The 20236-nt window shown below is 35.6% G+C and overlaps 2 protein-coding genes across 3 annotated transcripts; one reads left to right on the top strand and one right to left on the bottom strand.

Annotated features, from left to right (window-relative positions):
- Window positions 1-7683: 7683 nt before the first annotated feature.
- Window positions 7684-15005, top strand: LOC144555966 (protein SEMI-ROLLED LEAF 2). 2 transcript variants are annotated; one of them, XM_078304428.1, is made up of 20 exons: window positions 7684-7883; window positions 8155-8371; window positions 8935-9009; window positions 9103-9218; window positions 9506-9617; window positions 9780-9902; window positions 9990-10037; window positions 10286-10482; window positions 10892-11091; window positions 11208-11494; window positions 11802-11951; window positions 12395-12784; window positions 12873-13022; window positions 13113-13188; window positions 13274-13395; window positions 13526-13714; window positions 13802-13936; window positions 14058-14195; window positions 14357-14560; window positions 14673-15005. In XM_078304428.1, the coding sequence occupies exons 2-20, from the start codon at window positions 8237-8239 to the stop codon at window positions 14784-14786; spliced, it is 2961 nt and encodes a 986-aa protein (XP_078160554.1). In that variant the 5' UTR covers window positions 7684-7883; window positions 8155-8236; the 3' UTR covers window positions 14787-15005. The 2 variants fall into 2 exon arrangements, with proteins under 2 accessions (XP_078160554.1, XP_078160555.1); XM_078304429.1 differs by having other exon boundaries at window positions 7830-7883; window positions 8233-8371.
- Window positions 15006-15218: 213 nt separating this feature from the next.
- On the bottom strand, window positions 15219-19865 carry UBC32 (ubiquitin-conjugating enzyme 32). Its single transcript, XM_078304430.1, has 5 exons — window positions 19523-19865; window positions 18582-18713; window positions 18394-18478; window positions 16524-16687; window positions 15219-15843 (listed from the first exon to the last, which is right to left on the bottom strand). Exons 1-5 carry the CDS (start codon window positions 19637-19639, stop codon window positions 15409-15411), a joined length of 933 nt encoding a protein of 310 aa, XP_078160556.1. The 5' UTR covers window positions 19640-19865; the 3' UTR covers window positions 15219-15408.
- Between the last annotated feature and the right edge of the window lie 371 nt (window positions 19866-20236).

Below are 20236 nucleotides of genomic sequence, written 5' to 3'. Positions count from 1 at the left end.
CAGATACACACAAAATTAATTATAAAAATGTATTGAAATGAGTGTTCGTGTGTACCGTGAAATTAGTTGTGAAAAATCTTGATATATTTTAAAAATACGTATTTCTATTTAAATTTCACACCTATTTAAAATAAGAAAAAAGTATGTAAAATAATTAAATCTACAATGTATTGTAAATCTTCTCATATGTTTAGATTTAAATTATTTTAAATAAAATGAGATGTAAGTAATTATCTCATCATACATTTAAAACTTTGTATGGTAGGTCAGGAGTTTCTTGTCATATCGCGCATAGGGGTGGTAACGAGCTGGCTCGGTCTGAGCTAGGTTCTAGCTCAGCTTGTTAATTATGGATCAAGCTACAGCTGAGCAAGCTGGATCTAGCTAGGGCATCCGAGCTAAAACCTAAGATTGAAATCGTGACAAGCCAACCCAAGTTGGCTCGTTGGGTCTAGCTGGATTTTGTTTTAAAAAGAAAATAAATTATACAAACGTTTTGAATCGAGCTGAACCGAACTAGACCAAGCTAGACAGTATAAAATGCACACAAAGTCATACAGATTCATAAATTGATGCCTTCGCGAGCTAGCGAGCAAGCTAGGCCCCAGCTTGAACTCGTTAATTCTTGACCGAACTAGTGGCGAGCTGGCTCGTTAACAGTCGATCCAATAATGAGCGAGCGAGTCAGATGCGAGTCACGATTGAGCCATGAGCTACGAGTTTTTTTGCCACCCCTAATCGTGCATAAGTTTTTTTTATGATAGGTCAAGTTTTTGTTACTCCAAAATAACACAGGTTTGAAAACTTTCTGAAAAGAAAGATGAAAAATAGTAGCGATAAAATAGGCCATCCGAAATTCCGAACGGTTTCGGAAAAAATACTGTACTTACTACTGTTGACAGACTTCTTGCTTCAACTAACTATTGATTTGGCAACAAGAGTGTAGACGAGACCATCTCTTAACTAACACTTTTGTCTCTTTAGAAAGGAACTTACATCATTGTTAAAAATCAAGAATTTGTGCTGCCCGACAACCAGATCGGTTTATTTTTTTCGGTTTATTTTTTATTTTTTTGGTTGAAAGATCGGTTTATTTATTGTTTTGTGAGTAATAGAAGCATCATGTGTTGTGTTGGGGAATTATAAACCTCAAATAATTACGTCTTAGTTAGAGATCAAACAATTACATCTCATTTAAAAATTAAATACTTATCTTTTGAAGAAGGAAAAATAATTGTCCATCTTAACCTAAGGACTGTCCTATGCCAAAACTGACTCATAAAACATAATCTTAAGTGCGGAATATAATGCCTGATTCCGTAACATTGATCATGAAATTCTCAAGTCTGAAGAGTTGTCTCTGTGAGCACGAGACAAGTCTTCAACAACAAGAAGCCCCTCTTGCTTTTAAGTCGTACGGTCTTGGACTAAGTCTTCCAAGACAGCAAGATGTAACCCTTGAGAAATCATAACATTCCTAATGAATTTCTCTTATCAGTTCCTTTATAGTGGAAGAAAGAAGAAGGCTCTCATAATATGTCTAAAATAACTGTTAATTAGATATATGAGTTGTGTTGTTACACACGTTGTATCTTGTGCCTTGGAGACCCGTTCTTATATAGAGATAAAAATTTGTCTTCCCAGAAAGACAGTTTTTTTCTGAATTGCAAATCTCACAATCTATCCATCAATGATTGTATCTTTGCCTAAATTGTTCTGCACATTTATATATTACATCCTATTGAATACATAAATTGTCTAGCATCTTAATTCTATATTAAATCACTTAATTGTAATAATCATATATAACAATATACAATTCATAATTATATTATATATATCCTCAACGTCAGATATATGATCCAATATCACGAAGATGTCTGACAACGTCCAAGGTCCAAGATTACATTCAAGCCATAACTCCAATTCAAATTTAAGTATATACCGAATGTTTTTTCTCTATTTCAGTGTTTTGACATTGCATATAATGATTGCACTAACAACATACAAATTTAGAATGACAGTTATATTTGGTTGTGAAGTAAGAGATGAAGTAAAGTCCTTATGCTTAAGGAGTCAAACGAGAAGTAAAATAGAAGAATTAAGATGAAATAAGAGGTGAGTTAATCCGGAGTAAGTTACTCTATACTTACTCTATATATATAAGCCCACTATTATAGACAAGAGTTCATTTTCTAATATCTAACTCTTTCATATAAATTAATTTAATGCATAGTATAAAATATTAAATAAGGTGTAAAATATGAGAAGTAAAATAAAATAAATAATTTAATTCTCATTAAACTTTACTCCAAAATCAAGCATGACCGAAACATGTAGCCGTGCACAACCATCCATCAAAAATTCAAAATCGACAACAAGTCAACAACTATTTCATTTCTGCCCCGGAATAATTTTACGACGCTACGGTTCTTTCTCGCCTCACCGCTGCAAGCCTTTTTTTCAAATATTCGTGGGCTACTGGGCTCTCATCAAGTGACAATATTGTTGCACTTTGCCCAAAAAAAAAAAACAATATTGTTGCTCTTGTTGTCTCAATTAAAGCTTATGCTATTTGGGCCTTCTACTTTTCGATCAGTCTAATGTTTTTTTTTTTTTTAATCACTGCCCGTAGGCACACGACACAACACTTCAAATACACTCTCTATTTCCTGCAGACGCAGAATCCGAACCTATGTTCTCCTACTGGAGAACGAATGCCTTGAACCACTGCACTACGCGACGGTGTTACGTTTTGCTTTCTCGGCGGCAGGAATGTCAATAGCACATTTTTATCTGTTTTTCCGATCCGTATCGGACTTGAAAATAAGAATGAGAGTAAAATATTTTTTTGTTACTTATTTGCTACGGGTAATATTTTTTTTCGTTATCTTACTCGTTATCGTATAAGATAATTTTTTAAAATAAAATTATTTGTATATATATTATATAAAGATGATACATGATACAATAAAGTTTGAGCAAAGCTAAGGTGTGATGTGCTCACCAAGAGGGTTTGGTGAGCACGACTTCAAAAGTATATCGAATTGGCTTCAAACGACGAATCCAAACTGTTGAAATCCATGTAATTCACGAGTGATGCATGTACATGCAAAATTTTGAAAGTTTGTAAGTACATCTTCACATGGAGATCGTGTTAAACGGTTCACATCGATCGTTAAGACTCTCAAACTGAAAATTTATCCATAACGCGGACTAATATGCACTATGTATAGTACCATAGCCTCACTCTATTTTTATTTATTTTTTTTACTTTTTTGCATTTTCACTCTAATTTCGTAGTATGTGAATATCCAAGCTGGGGAATTTTTTATATGTAGAAATTATTAGATTCAGATGTACGGAAATAAAAACAGTGTCTCTTTTTCAAAAAAATATAGAAAGATCGGGTTTATTGAGTGCGATTCAAATATTATGAATCAGACTTAATGATTCAGCTCCAAGTTTTTTTTTTTAGTTTGGATCCGGACCGTCTGATTAGAGGAGATAAAGTCCTGGTCCACAGATGATCACAGAAAAAACATAATATTTGAGTATGAATTATTGAGTCCAATCCGTAATATTTGAATTGAATTTAATAAATGCAATTTTTATATATTTTTTGAAAACAAGAAACTTTTTCTATTTTTATATATAAAAAATTTGGTCCGTGCAGAAAAAAAATTACATATTTTTATTCTTCTGAGTTGGCAGACCGGATGAGCGGACGCGTGCTATAATAAATCAACGACAAATTGGTCAAAGATGGGTGCGTATCCTCTGAGATATCTCAACTTTTGCGTGACCGACGTGTCCGGTGCCTATTCGGGGTGATGTAGGAGTCAGTATTATATGTGCTTTGAGATTCGTGCAGAGAGTGTTTAAACGGTTGGGATTTCCCAAAAAGTCACGCAAAGTTTGAGATATCTCAGAGGATACGAATTCGTCAAAGATCGGCATAGCTGGAATCTCAGACTTTGGACCTAGGATACTTACCTAAATAAAAGGGTTAAGAAAAGGTTGTCAAACAAATTATTGCTGTGTTAGCTGATCTGATGATCTCCATGCTGCTGATTAAATTATCTTTTTTCATAGCGGCGCAGGTGGGGCTGTGCAGAGTAGTTGGATTCGAGCGACCTAGTTTTCACTCTATCTCGGCTCGGAAGCAGGAATTCTGCTCGAATCTGATTTTAATTATGAGTTTTTGTTTAAAACCTTTCGAGAGGCTGACTGTGAAATTGTGAGAGAGAATCAAACTTTCAATTTTTAAATAATTAATAATTTTAGAACTCTTTTCTAATTAACCGTGCATGTTTTGAAATCAAGTATATACAAAATTTACATACTAAACTAAAAACAAATCAACATAATTCATTAATTCTACACCAAATATCCATACAGAAAAAACTTAATTCGAATAATAAATATCACAAAAGTCTTCTAATTCACGCAAATTAAGTTTACAAGTTCAGGTTCTCGTTAAAAGTGAAAACGGAATAGATAATATCTGATCCGTATTTAAAATTTGATACGGATATTCATGAAGATAAATATACATTTTTAAATTTTAATTATTTGTATCTGAAAGCAGATATACAGTTTAATATATATTAAAAAATAGTAGATTAATATTACAAACTTTGGTATTTTTTAATAAATAATAGTACTAAAAAATTGTTTTTTTTTTATAAATTTCAATAATTTTATTTAATTTAAGCAAGTTCAACATTCATATCCGACTACATTAGTATTTTTATCCGTTTTATATCCGATCCATATATGTATCTGTTTAATATCTGATATATGTACTCGATAAATAAAAAAAGATACGGATATAGCTTGACCACTATCCGTTATGTTTTCGCTCCTAATTCTTACTCACCAAATTCAGAACCTTTCATGTTTTAATGCACTCCAATTTTAATGAAGTCCAGTTCAAGTTAGTAAACGTTTTGATGCAACTCCAGAAATAGCAAGAACAACGCTATTCCCAAGTTATTGCTATTCCATCATTTGAATGAGTTAGTAAGAACAACGCTAACTCCATAAATAACTCTTTTTGCGATCCAAATACAGAATAAAGAAGAAAAATAGTATACTAATTCAAAAACAATACTAACTTCATATTATTCTTGACGATCGAAACACACTCTAATAAATGAAAAAGCCTAAATTTACAAAAACAAATTCGATTACTGACTTTAGTTATGATCCTTCCACCTAATAACTTAAATCGAGTACATTAAAATTTAGAACTATTCCTAAGCTCAAGTACTTTTTAATGTAATTCTCCTGCGAAGCAAGCCAGCTACCCAACTGCACGATAGTACGATATACTTGGTCCTGTTTTTTTATTGACCGTTGTCACACTTAAAATCAGTATCGGCTCCTTTTTCTCTGCTTTCAATAAATTGTTTATTTGTTTCAATATTTTTGGAATCAGCATCAGCTCCATTCCCCAAATGATGCAAGGATATACGAATTAGCATCCTCTGAGATATCTCATATTTTACGTGTTTTTTTGGAAAATCTCAACCGTTCAAATATGTTATGCACGAATCTCAAAGCACAACTAATACTGCCCCCAGCTATTCCCGAATAGACACCGGACAGTTCGGTCACGCAAAATATGAGATATCTTACGCATAGACGTTCACGGGACCGAAAAAAAACTTGTAAGCAAAGCCTGACTTTACAGCTCAAACTAATTGCTGCGGTTTAGTGCTTTCATTTCCCGGAACATTTTGGTTGAGACTTGAGAACAAAATAAACAGCTAATCCTAGAAGTTTACCTCGGGCTAAGGTTAAAGATTTTTTTTTCAAATCAAAACTTCTCGTCTCGTTCTCGTCCATCTACGACGAGAAAGGACGATGATTTTTGAATTTTTTTATTAGTGGTCTCTGTCAAGTCTCGTCTATCGAGGAGAGCACCAAGGCATGGACCTACGAGTACGAGTCCAAGAGCAGACAACTGCTCTTAGGTTGGGTTCCGCTCCTTTGCTGGTAGTACGGATATTGGACCAGACAGATTTGGATTGTCCGTTGAAATCAAACGGTGTGCAGAGCACAGAGCAGCAAACAGACGGACGGAATAGGTAGAAAATAAGGAATAAAAACCCAACAGTATTGATCTAGATTATTTGTTTAGAAACTAAAAATTAAATTAAACTGCCTCTTGACAAAAATTTCAAAGGCCTTCTAACTTCGAGAGAGGTTCTTTAAAATAGTAGGCAAATGATAACCTTGATTCAGAAACTAAGACAAACGGGGCCTTTATTATAGAATTTTTTTCATAAACCATAATTGAAAAATGGATTCTTAGGGAACCAATATGATTACAACTTTTTTTTCAAAAACCATAAGAACCGTGGGAACCTCACGTCTGGCATTTTTTTTTTTTCCAGACCGTGTGCTTCTCACGGTCTTGCCAAATTTTTTTTTTTTTTTTTAAAAAAAACAGATTTTTTTTTCAGACCGTGGGGTTCCCACGGTCTCAATTTTTTTTTTTTTTTTTTTTTTTTTATAAAACAGAATTTTTTTTAATTTTTTAATTTTTTGTATTAAAATATTAGAAATGTTGAATATGTTTCTTTGAAAATAGATGAAATACAATATAATTTGATTTATTAGAAATACTGCAATAAATAACTCGGATCAATATTTTTCAGGTCGGATTTTTCGCGGCTGTAAGAAAAATTAATATATTTATTTATGTGTTATTAGAAAAAAAATAAAAATGCTTAGATTTTGAGTTATTGATCCCGGTTCAAAAGTTATTTCTAGGTAATCTATAAAATATTGTGATCTTTCTAGTAAATTTAATTTATGAAAAGTTGTATATATTTTTGAAAATAATAATAACTTTTAAGTTATTTAATAATTGTTATTCAAAAAGAATTCTCAAAATAGATATAACTTTTTATAAATTAAATGTCCTAGAGGGATCACAATATTTTCTGGATTACCTAGAAGTGACTTTTGAACCGAGATCAATAACTCAGAATCTAAGCATTTTTATTTTTTTTCTAATAACACATAAATAAATATATTAATTTTTCTTACAGCCGCAAAAAATCCGACCTGAAAAATATTGATCCGGGTTATTTATTGCAGTATTTCTAATAAATCAAATTATATTGTATTTCATCTATTTTCAAAAAAACATATTCAACATTTCTAATATTTTAATACAAAAAATTAAAAAAAATTCTGTTTTATAAAAAAAAAAAAAAAAAAAAAATTGAGACCGTGGGAACCCCACGGTCTGAAAAAAAATCTGTTTTTTTAAAAAAAAAAATTTGGCAAGACCGTGAGAAGCACACGGTCTGAAAAAAAAAATGCCAGACCGTGACGTTCCCACGGTTCTTATGGTTTTTGAAAAAAAAGTTGTAATCATATTGGTTCCCTAAGAATCCATTTTTCAATTATGGTTTATGAAAAAAATTCTTTATTATATCTAAACAACTCCAACTCTTGATTTTCGAGATTAAAGTTTTTTTTTGATGATTAAAGTGGACAGCGTACTCTTTTTTCTATAGATGTCAGGAGACTCAGACACTATACATCCCACTTGCCAGTTGCCATCCTTCATCGGTACATGTGTACGGTATACACCAAGTCCAGCGAGTAGTCTAGTGCGCCTGAAGCGTTACAGTGTTCACTGAAAAGAGCTGGTCTAATAGCGAAAGCCTAGTCCTTTGCTCCGAGGCTTCACGTGGCCTGTTGTCTCATTTTCCCACTTCTCCCTCTCAAATTTCTCCCCTCTTTCTTTTCTCTCCTTTTGCTTTCTTCTCGGAATCTGTTCTCCTCCCCCCTTCAAGCGATAGAGGATAGAGAGACACTGGAAGCGTGGATTCGACTAGATTTTACACCGCATTGTAAATGTAAGTCTCTCGTGCCTTCGAGTTGTTTCTTCCCTTTTTTCTGTTAATTTTTCTACACTTAGCTTCTGGATTTTGTTCTTAGGGTCCACATTGCGGGTTTTGAAAAGAAAAGAAGAGGTTTTTCTGGAATTTAGTGTAAAAAACCACTATTTTCTCATTTTACACTTAATGTCGCAGTATTTTCAATATATTTTGAATTAGGCTTTTTTTGTTTTGTTTTGTTTTGTTTTGTTTTGTTTTGTTTTGAGGTTCTCATTCTGTCTTCTCACAGGTAAAGAAGATATCTTACTGAATTTGCTGCGGAATTTGGTCTACAGTTCTTCTGTCTCTTCTAATTTTGTAATTTTAGAAAAATGGGGTTTATATCGAGAAAAATATTCCCTTCCTGCGGGAACTTGTGTGTATGTTGCCCAGCTCTCAGACCAAGTTCTAGGCGGCCAGTGAAGCGGTACAAGAAATTGCTGGCGGAGATCTTCCCCAAGACAGAAGTAACGAATTTTTACTTTCCTTTTTCTTTCCTTCTTTAATTTGTTGGGATTATTTGCGCTTCATCAGTTTTAGTGGGGTCTTTGTGTTAGGTCCAAGAAAACTCTGTTCACCATTAGCATGTTTGATGAAATGTTGAATAAAAGTGCTGATTTGAAGGCGGTAATCATTCTAATTGAATGAAAGTGCTGATGTTGTTTTTTCAACACCATTAGCATGTTTGATGAAATGTGAATAAAACTGCTGATTTGGCAGCAGTAATCATTCCAATTGAACGAAAGTGCTGATGTTATTTTTTCACCCCTGTCGGAGTGCACAACCTTTTTAATTGACTGTTGATAATTGATCGATAATTACCTTTGCCATAACAAGTTGTTCAGAATTTTATTTAAATCCTAGCAGCTGCTTACATACACGCATATCCTGCACTCTACCAAGATGGTGAATTTCACATTTCTCCGTCTTCTCAAGTTTCAGAAAAATATTGTGACACATATGACCTCAGATTCTATATGTGGTTTCTTGAAAGTAGCTCATATTTGAGATGCCATTTTTTTTTTTACAGGATGGAACTGTTAATGAAAGGAAGATCATGAAATTATGTGAATATGCGGCCAAGAATCCACCTCGCATCCCTAAGGTCCCATTGTGGTTCATAATTTAAGATGTTTTCTTATTTTACTCTTCCCTTTGGAAATAAGCTTACACATTTGTTTTTTGTTATTGTTTACAGATTGTGAAGTTTCTCGAGCAAAAGAGTCAGAAGGAGCTTCGTGTAGAGCATGTCAGTTTTATTAAAATTATAACAGAAGCATATGGCAAGTTGCTTTTCGTTTGCAAGGAACAAATGTAAGTTGGTGTACCTATTGCTCTTTCTGTTAATTTCTTCTCTTATGATGTGTCAACATTTCCATGCTGTAACCCAATATCTGGACACGACTAATGTTTTTGTTTTAGGAAGAACATTCAAATAAATAAAAGTCAAATTCACCAGATTACTAGAACAAATTAATCTTGGTATCATACTGATAAGCAAAGCCTGGCTTCTGCTGGTGTCTTTATCAGATACACAGTCATATAATATGATAGTAAGAAACTATGGCTTGATCCGTGCTATTTTTCTTTGGCGGGTACAGGGCTTACTTTGCAATTAGCCTTGTTAAGGTTGTTAATGAGCTTCTTGAAAGCAAAAACCAGGAGATTCAAATTTTTGGCTGCCAAACTCTGACGAGATTCATATACAGTCAGGTGATACTTCATTTTTAAAATTTAAGATTCCAAAATCTGAAAATGTAGGAGGCTAATTCAATGTAGTTAAGATTGACTGCATAGGCAAGCTTGTCTAGTGCATGATTGTAGACCTATTTTCCGTTTGTCATGTTTATTTTCATGTTTTTATTTGTACAACAGGCCGATAATACATATGCGCGCAATATAGAGAGCTTGGTTTCTAAACTATGTTTACTCTGTAATGATCCAAGAGGAGACCATAATCTAATTTGTGCCTCTAGTCTGCAATGCTTGTCGGCCTTGGTAATATTGTATCCTTTTCAAATCAAACCAAAAGTTATCTATGTATCCTTACAACATGATGTTTATGTGCTGAATGCCTAATTGCAGATCTGGTTCATGACTAAGTACTCCTACATGTTTTCTGATTTTGATGAGGTAAAGATAAGAATTCTGTTTCTTTGTTTGTGTGTTCTTTTACAATGGTTAAGCTCACACCTAAAAACCAACAACAACCAAGTTGGGGTAGGCTAGAAATGAAACCCAGCCGGAGTCGCATTCAGGAGGGTTTCATTTCCATAAAGAGGCTGTATTTTAGTCTGGCTCACCATGCCTATCACAACCCTTTTGGCTCACACCTGTGTTATATAATCATAATAATAATTATTATTGTTTGTGTGTTCCAGATTATAAATTCGGTTTTGAAACATTACCGATCAGACGAGGCTTTGAATGACGAAGAAGACAGAAGCACGCCCCACCATAACTGGGTTAATGAAATAGTTAGGTGTGAAGGACGAGCTGGTGGAACTGTTTCAAGTGACATCAGCCCTAGACACACAGTTGTGACACTTAGGCCAAATACAAGGGATGCTTTAACCAGGTCTGACAACAATGTATTGGATCTATATATATTCTGGTAATATAAAGGTTGTTTGCATGGTGTACCCACTTTGGTTCGTAAATCACAAACTTCCCTTCATATTTCTCATTATACAACCTAATGCTCTGTATCTTTTGGTAAGCGTAACTGGTACCAATCTTTACTCCATTGTAAATCTTATTTTCTGGATTTAGTGTTTGGTTTATGTACTTGTTACGAGAATAGAAAGGAACCAAAAGTTAGGGGTTATTAGCAAATGACACCAAATTACTAGGTGCTAATTGCAAATGCAAGATTTGCGTTATGTCACTTGCAAACTGAGTGACATGTTTAGGATTTAGTTTGTAGAAGCCTAATTAAAAATTCACAGCATAATCTACCCTTGGATGCTGATTTTAATTGCGAACAGGGAACATCCTGAGTCACCTGAAGTGTGGGCCCGTGAGTGTGTGCAGAAACTTGGTGAAATGGCGAAAGAAAGCACCACTACCATGCGCCGTGTCCTGGAGCCAATGCTGATCTACTTTGATGTTGAGAAACAATGGGGCCCCCGGCATGGTCTGGCCTTGCTCGTCTTGTCTGACATGTCTTTCACAGAGAAAAGCTTTGGTATTTCCTTTTTAATTACCTTATTGTTATTATAATGATATTTACTCCATGTATTTTCATAGTCACACCCACTATGGACCCACTATGGATTCCTCTAACTTTTATATTACTATCAGGCATTGAGAGATTATTACTGTCTACTGTGATTCGCCACCTGGACCACAAAAATGTGGTGAATAACCCTCAAATGAAGGCCGACATCATCCAATCAGCAACCTCACTTGTTTGTCAGTTGAGGTCAAGGGGTGTGGTTGCTGAGATTGGAGTTGTCAGTGACTTGTGCCGTCATCTAAGGAAATGCCTAGAGGCAATTGGTCAGAATGGATCCGGGATTGAAGAGTCCAATTGGAACGAGTCCCTTCAGAACTCGGTTGAGGATTGCCTTTTGGAGATTGTTAAAGGAGTATGTCATTTTCATCCTTCTAGATTTTTCTCATATCTTCCCCTAGACATACATACAACCACCTGGGGTTTTGTACTATATTGAATGTCAATGTTTTGAGCTACACAGTTCCTATTCCTCTTTTACACTTTGTCACCATTGGAACCGTTTCATGCAAATGAGAAACCGCGGGCTCAAAATGGAATGGATGGTCAAGTGGAAGCTTGAAAGATATTAAGAAAATTTATTTTTTTAAGATAAAAAGTAAACGCCTTGATGTGCATGCGAGGTCTTTTATCTGAATTCAAATGCCTTTTAATTTTGGTAGATGACAGATGTGCGACCACTATTTGACATGATTGCTATAACACTTGAGAAGCTTCCTGAGTCTGCAGCCGTCTCTAGGGCAACAATTGGGAGTTTGTTGATTCTTTCTCACATCATTTCCTTGACATCTATCGCCTCGCAGAATCTGACGGTATTTCATCATTTCCCTTAACTTCTATCAGTCAAAAGCTGTTGCATGAGGTTATTTTTGTTCAAGGTTGTTTAAAATTTAGTTTCAGACTTTCAGTTAATGTTTAAGAAAGCTTTACAATTTTGGCTATGTTTCATATGGCTCATAACCAGTACTAACTGCCATTGTACTGCTGTTGCATGTTTTACCATGAGACTCCAAGAACACCAGTTCAGTTGCCAAATGAGCCTCAATTAAGCTGTAGAAATAACCCAAATTAAATTGGTGTCAGCCAGCATGGACCAAATTTTGGCAGCTGACAGTTACTGGTGCTAGAATCAAGTGTCGACAATTGGTTTCATTTTATTGCATATGCCATCTCAAAATTTTCCTGGGTGAAATCTCTGAACTTAACAGGTATATTGAAAAATATTTTCATGTACTTGAGAGGTTTTTTTTTATAGGTCTTTCCAGAGGCACTATTGCTCCAACTTTTGAAGGCCATGACTCATCCTGACCCGGAATCCCGCTTTGGCGCTCATTTATTATTCTCTTCTGTCCTTGTTAAAACACCAAGCCATCCAAGAAGCGACTCTGAATTCTTGTATGAGACTAAGAAGTGGCAGTCTCGCACAACATCAGTCTTTGCTTCGGCCACTGCTCTGCTTGAGAAGCTGAGGAGAGAGAAGGAAAGTTTGAGTGGAGATAACAAGAGTGGAAATAGCTCAAAAGAGAGCGTGCGTGAAAAAGAACCGAAGTCAAGCTGGGGGCCACCAAAGAGCTCGGTGTTTTTCACCAAGTTGGGTTTTTCGGTTTTTGATCGCGTCCCTGTTTTGTCTAGTACAAATGAGATGGTACGGGAATATATAGAAATTGGTTTTTCTCTAATTTAATTGATCCTTCTTACATGTTTGATGATTTCTGCTGATTCCATTCAAGCAGGATAGTAGCACAGTCATGTTGACTGAAGATCAGACGACCGAGTTGTTATCTGCTATCTGGGTTCAAGCACATCAAGCTGATAATTTGCCGTTTAATTATGAAGCAATTGGTCATACTTTTAGCCTAACTCTTCTTGCATCCTGTGCTAAGGTAAAAAGCATATCCTAATTCATATTTTTGTGAAAATGTAAATCCAGCATTTTTTTTAATTTTCGACGTCTTATTATGATAATGTTGCAGAATTTAAATAATGGAAATGCTGTTCGGGTTTTCCAACTGCCATTGTCTCTTAGAAATGTTGCTCTAACACCAAGTGGTATGTCTGATTATCTCTATCTTACATTCTTGGTGCCACCTTCAATTCTTCCATATTAACTTTGGAGCTGTTTTTGCCTTTGCAGAACTCCCTCCAGCTTGTCAGAGGTCTCTTTATACAATGTCAATGAGCATGCTTGCTTTTGCGGGAAAATTATATAATATTACCAAGCTAACTGATTCACTCAAGCGATTCACTTGTTCAAATGTAAGCCCCCCATCTCCCCCTAACAAAATTAATAGAAAAGAGAGAAGGGGAAAAAGAAATCCACATAATGTACGATGAAGTAGAAGCTATACATTGCATTTTCTGACAAGTACCCTGTACTTGTTAGCAGATCGACCCTTATCTAAGGATTGGTGAGGATTTGCTTCTGTACGTGAGGCTTCAATCAGATCTAAACAACTTTGGCTCAGACACTGACCATGACATGGCTAGATGCACACTCAACGAAGTGAGAGATGCGGGTTTTTCTGACCAGCAATTGCTAGATATCATTGCACAAGCTCTCTCAAACTTAACCAATGTAAGTCCAATGTAAGTTTTAGTACAGTTGATTGTTCACGTCTGTAACTTGAGAGATAAATGGTAGCTTATTATTTGGTTGTCTCAGTTGAAGAAGGATGTGTTGGTAAAGCTTCTCAGTGAGAAATTTGTGCCAGAGGACCTGCCTTTGTTTGGATCAGCTACAGTTCTTGACTGGGTCAATGCCCATGCCTTCTCTGAGGAATCACTCTCTCTAGATGAGGTGTTACTCTTTAACCTTAATCTTATGTAGGCTTTTCTTTTCAATTTTGTTCTATTTCTTGCTTAACTGATATCTACATCAGAAAAGTGGCATTTGACTTGTATTTTGTCTGGCATATAAGGAATGTTCAAGGACTTCGTCAGTGGATGATGGAATAGCCAATGAATCGCCTGCCACTAATTTCTCGAGTTTAGTCCCCAAAATGACTCCACAGCCATCTCTTCCCAATGTAATAAGTGTTGGTCAGTTGCTTGAGTCGGTATGTGATTCTCTCTGCCTAGTGTGCTCTTTTTCTATCATTAATCTAGTACTCTAAACAATGATGAATTACAGTAAGTACGTATAGTATCTCCAACCTGTAACCATTTTTAATTTTTTTTTACCGAATTATTTGTTGTGTTCTTCTGTTCGATCAATCAGGTGCTACATGTAGCTGGACAGGTGGCGGTTTCATCAGTGTCTACCTCCCCTCTTCCATATGGCACTATGGCTAGCCAATGCGAGGCACTAGGCTTGGGCTCAAGAAAGAAACTCTCAAGCTGGTTGGTCAATAATGGCTATGACTCCGCTGAAGATAGCGCCACATTGGACCTCCATGGGGGCCCTCATATTCCTATTCAAAAGGTTTTGTGTCATGCTTTGCTATATTTTAATATGATTACTCTCCTGTCAGTTGGCCAGTCTCATAATATTCTAGTTTTCTTCTCATTCTTGCTTGTTGGCCATTCATTTTCAGGTCAACTCTTGCTCATCTGAAATTGAACTTGCTAAGCCAACAGAGCCATGGCTGACCCTCAAACTCCCCCCTTCCAGTCCCTTTGACAACTTTCTGAAAGCAGCTGGTTGTTAGCTTAGTAGATTTTTAGGAATCATCTCAAGATATGGGTACTGCTATGTCTTATAATGTTGTTGTGTTTTGATGTATCTTTATAATGACTTGAGTAGTTGTGTCTATAGAGCTTTTGTGGTGTATCTTTTAGTTGTAACAAGATGTTAATTGCACTTTTTAATTGAAGTTATACATTGTCCCTTTAAGAAGCATAGTACTGTATGTATAGCTTCTTGATTATTCATGTGTCAACAACTTTTGCATAACGTGCAAATTGATTATTCTTATTGTTGGGCGTACGGAACAAATTGATTATTGTTCAGTATCAAATCATAACCTGAGCAGAACGTGCAACTATGTTATTAAAAAAAGTGCGTATTTTTGCGAAGCTGAGAAAAATATACTTCGATGGTTTGCCCGGAAATTAATTTGATACGAACAAAACCCAAAGAATTCAACGCACGAGAACATTAATATTAATTATAAACATTTCAATATATGACAATAGTCAGAACTTGTGACATTATATTATAATTAAATCTATATTATCAGCGCAACCATAATTCTCTTTTATGGTAACATCTACATGGACAAATCACTTGGCAACTCGAATTTGCCAGCCCAACATATGCACAAACCTATCTCACCCACTGAAAAACCCATCCATATAACCACCGTAACCACTAGATTTCAAAACCTTCTTCACTAATAGCATGACAATGGCAACAGTCAATCCAATGGCGGCCCAAGTGTACAAACGATCATCTCTGGGCTTCTGTACAGCAGATTGGCCCCGTGTGACAGTTACCTCGGCACGAAAACCAACACGGAGCCTTCCAGCACCTGCGTCCACACGGACTTCGTGCACATTTCCAGCAACTTCCCTGTCTGGCTCTGGGATGAGGTTTTGTTGCGCACGGCCTGGGTTCAGCTCAACCTCATTATCAGCATTTCCATTCACTGCCTCGTTTTGGTCAGTAACTGAGGGAGCAGTGATTTGCGGGGTTGCTGCTTCTGAGCTGCTTATAGCAGTTAGAGGCGCCACTGGAGGAGCCTTAGCAAGCATGCACTGATGGATCTGTGTAATGTAAGACAAAAATTAAGAAAATCAAAATGGTACAAAGAGAAATACCAATTGGATAACCTACAAACTATAAAACATGCCATAGTACTTAAAAAGCAATACAATTTTTTACAAGTTTCAATACTTGCAACTAAGCGCGACATTTCAGTTACCCGTAGACCAATGTTAGTGTTTGCTTAACTTTTTAATTTATATCAACTTCTAGTTACTTGTTCAGGCTTTCCTTTTTCTGTATCAACCACCTTCGAATTAATAAAAAGATTCTGATATCAGCAGAGAATAAAATTGAGTGTGCTTTGGTCTTAGTGAACTCGTATATGCTTCGGACCATTTCACTCTATAAATTGGGACAGTTCAATGATCTTCTGTTTCCAGAAATGCAAAATTGAATCAGGTAGACGGATTTTTGTCCCCACTTCTACGTAACCTACCTTTATAGCACCCAGGCTTCCTCAGTTCCATTAGGATCAATCCATTTTGTACAAAGATAGATCATTTTTTCTTCTGAAACTTCACAATTCCAGAAAAATTATTGAAAATGAAACAGCTCCAAAGAATCCAAGCAGCTGGTGGAACCATAAAAGTGGTACTTACATGGGGGGGGGGGGTTGTGGCACCTCTATATTTTAGAATGCAAACCAAACAAATATAGCAAACAATGAATGGTGACAAACCTCGTCTATGAGACTCTGACGCTCAGGGGATCCAAATTTAGGTGGGTTATCCCGAGATTTGATGGCAAGTGCATGTCTGTCTTCCTTTTTGTAGTCTAGCGACCCCAATGCACCTCCCGGGTTAGTTGGCATAAATGCTATGAGTGCTACCAATGCGGTGCGTACTGTAATAGAAAAAAGAAGTAACATTTGTTAATCCCACCCGTTCAGTGTTTAAAAGAAAAGGCAAAAGAGAATGCTTTAGGTAACAGATCTGCCCTTATTACTTTAAAGATAGCAACAAAAGAAAGTGTTGAGAGACAACAAATAAGATTATAAATAAAATATTGAAGTGCAAGATGTAATAGGAAAGACTAACTGCAACTCTAAAAGACTAGACTATAAAAGAAAAAGTAGGTCTGTCCTTCCATCTAAATCACTGGACAAAAATTTAATTGATTGCCCAATGATATATTTTCTATTACAAGGTGAAAAGATTTTCTATTGCATCACGCTCGTATAGGTTACACATTTAACATCGGTGTAGACTATGAAAAGTGGTGCTAGGAGGTTAAAACAAATTTGATTTAAAAGAAAGGCCAAAAATCAATAAAATAATAAATAGCCAGGGATTTAGCTCAGCAACTAGTTGTCTGTCTCTTGTTATGTCATCAAACAGAAATATTAACTCACTGCTGAATAAAAAAAATCTATTATCAGGACACACCGACACAGGGTTCTTATTGCAGCACACTGGTGTAGTTTACAAAATCAAAATAATGGTAGGCTATGAAGAGTAGTGTTAGGCATCAAGTATTTAATGCATATAATACGAACATTTACACGGGTCAGTTTTTGTAAGGTTACTATCTAAAATTGTTAAATACTTCGGTGAAAATACTTCAACTAGCTTCAAATTATAAATGTCAAAACCAGTTATTGACAATAGAGTACCAGATCTGCCCTTATTACTTTAAATTATAGCAACAAAAGAAAAATATTGAGAGAAAGCAAATAAGATTCTAAATAAATATTGAGTTGTGAGATGTATAGTGGAAAAGACTAACGGCAACTCTGAAAGACTAGACTACAAAAGAAAATAATTACAAAATCAATAGATGCAAATATATTTATAAGTAGGTCTGTCCTTCCATCTCAATCACTGGAGAAAAATTTAAGTGATTGCCCAATGATATATTCTCTATTACAAGGTGGAAAGGTCTTCTATTGCCTCACGCTCGTATAGCTTACACATGTAACATGGGTGTTGACTATGAAAAGTGATGCTAGGAGCTTAAAAAAAATTATTAAAATAAAAGGTCAAGAATCAACAAAATTATAAATAGCTAGGAATCTAGATCAACTAGTTGTCTGTCTCTTCTAATGTCATCAAACAGAAATATTGACTTCACTGCTGAATAAAAAATCTATTATCAGGAGATAAGGTTCCTTATTGCAGCACACTTGTGTTGTTCACAAAATCAAAATGGTGGTAAGCTATGAATAGTAGTGCTTGGAATCAAATTTTGAAGGCATCTAATACTTGACCTAACATTTACACGAGTCAATTTTTGTAAGGATACTTTCTAACAGAGTTAGTAAAAATGGCCATCTATGAACTCATTTGCAATGCATTAGTAATACGAACGGCATCTTGTGATGAAAACACTTGAACTAGCTTCAAATTATAAATCTCAAAATCAATTATTGACAATATAGTACTAAATAACAAAAAAGTAAACAAAAAGAAGACAATTCCAACAAAACAAACAGCCCAAATGCCATCATACCCAATAACATTGTCTTTAATCATGAACAAACAAACAACATGAGAAAAAAGCAAACAGTAAACATTGCCATAAAAGCAAAGATAAAAAATTTAAGTGCTCACCGCTCCATGATGGCTGCCAATGCTCAGGGTGATAATTGGATATACTTAAACATATCTTTGTTTGTGTCTCAAAACGACCACTTGGCTGTTAAGAACAAACAACAGGAGATGCAATTAGTTATTGTGAATTAGGTGGTGTTCAGGAAGGTACTAATGAAGCAAAATAACTGAGAGGAGAATTTAAATACCGTAAGCATCATAAAAGAAGGTGGCTTAAACGGGTACTCCGCAGGTAATTGGATCCTTCCATGGTATATACCTCCCTCAAATTCCGTGCCTCGAGGACCCAGTATTGCAAATTGCCACTCAAATATATCCTCCTATAACAGGAATAAAGAGGTAAGCTGCATACTCAGTTAATAACAGTTAATAAATACAGGGTCAGAATTTTTTATTTTCTATTCAAATAGGAAATAATCAACATTTACAAGCACCTTAGATACTGCAAGGTGATGTAAGATCACAGCTAATCTGAATTTTAAGAAGTCCTGAAAGCTTGTTTTCATGGTGACAATCCAAAATACAAAATCAGCTACCACAACAAGAATAACAGATAAAGAAGAAGAAAGTGGACAGAGGTGATTTGAGTGGACAGCAAAATATGAGCTGACTTTTTTTTCGATGTTTCATCCTATGGTCAGATCTAACTTGCTTTAATTGAACCAAGTCCACACAAACAGCAAATTACTTCATAAAATGCAAGAACAATAATTCAAAAGCCCTTATAAAGGGGAAAAAAACAAAGCAAAATTACTAATTTTCTACCCACGATTACACCTAATGGTAATAGATGGATTCTGAGGCAAGTCCAGATTCAAAAATAGGGGTATGTTCCATGATCATACAAAAAAAAATTGAAAGATCAAGTCATAGCTATTCTTAATCTAATAAGAGTGTGCTACTTTTAATTTAAAACAATTATATTTAAGTGTGACTATTAGAGTAAAATTCTAAAAATATTAGCTTAACAGATTCCAAATTAACTACCATTAAAGTTGCAGTTAAAAAATAAACAATACATAACGCGCTAGATTCGTACTTCCTATCGGATTTGCTGTGATTTGAAATCGCCGAGAAAGAATAAAGTCAAATTAAAAACAGATCTAAATTAAAGAACAACAATAATCACCTCAAGGGGCATACTCATGAAGTCATCGGATGGATTAGACTGCATCTCTTTGACCTCTTGAAGGATCCGCTTCACCGCAGGGTTATTCCTGTTGTACCTCGTCGCCGCCGACGCCATGTTTCAATTAGAAGGATCCGCCGATGCTGCCGAAGGAATCACCGCTGTTAATTTGATCGGAGTAATATAAGAGGGAATGAGAATCAGACTCGAGAGATTTCGAAAACGTGTCTAGCCGTCTAGGTCAGGGAGGGGGATGGGGCTGGTGCGAATAGCTCTCCAGTTCTTCTATCGCAATTCTCTAACTTTAAAAAGAAACGAGTGCTGTGTGACTTCGTTGAACTTTCCTTTGCCTCGGCAAAATATCGGGATTCTCCGTTTTGAGGAAAACTGGACAGGTATCTACAGTGTATTTATTTGTATGGACCTGGAGTACCTTTATTGCAGTAATTATATGAAGTAGAGACTTCATTACGAATTTCGTTGCAAGACATGGTGTACAAGGTACGGAGTTATTAGGTTTAGGTGCAGCTATCACAGTAATTGCGTTTACTGCGGATGAGATGTCTTGAGGCGATGACTTTGACGTGTTTAAAGTGACGTGGCATTAATATATTGGTGCTGGAATTCTTTCTCGTGATGAGTTGATGGATTTTATTGAGGACGATTTTTTGTTATTTCCCGGAAACGGTAGAAATTCGAATCTTAGCACAAATC

The sequence above is a fragment of the Carex rostrata genome, chromosome 6, assembly GCF_964058835.1.
Source record: "Carex rostrata chromosome 6, lpCarRost1.2, whole genome shotgun sequence".
Classification (NCBI taxonomy): Eukaryota; Viridiplantae; Streptophyta; class Magnoliopsida; order Poales; family Cyperaceae; genus Carex; species Carex rostrata.
Note: the sequence above shows the minus strand (reverse complement) of the source record. Positions and strands in the feature narration are given on the sequence as shown.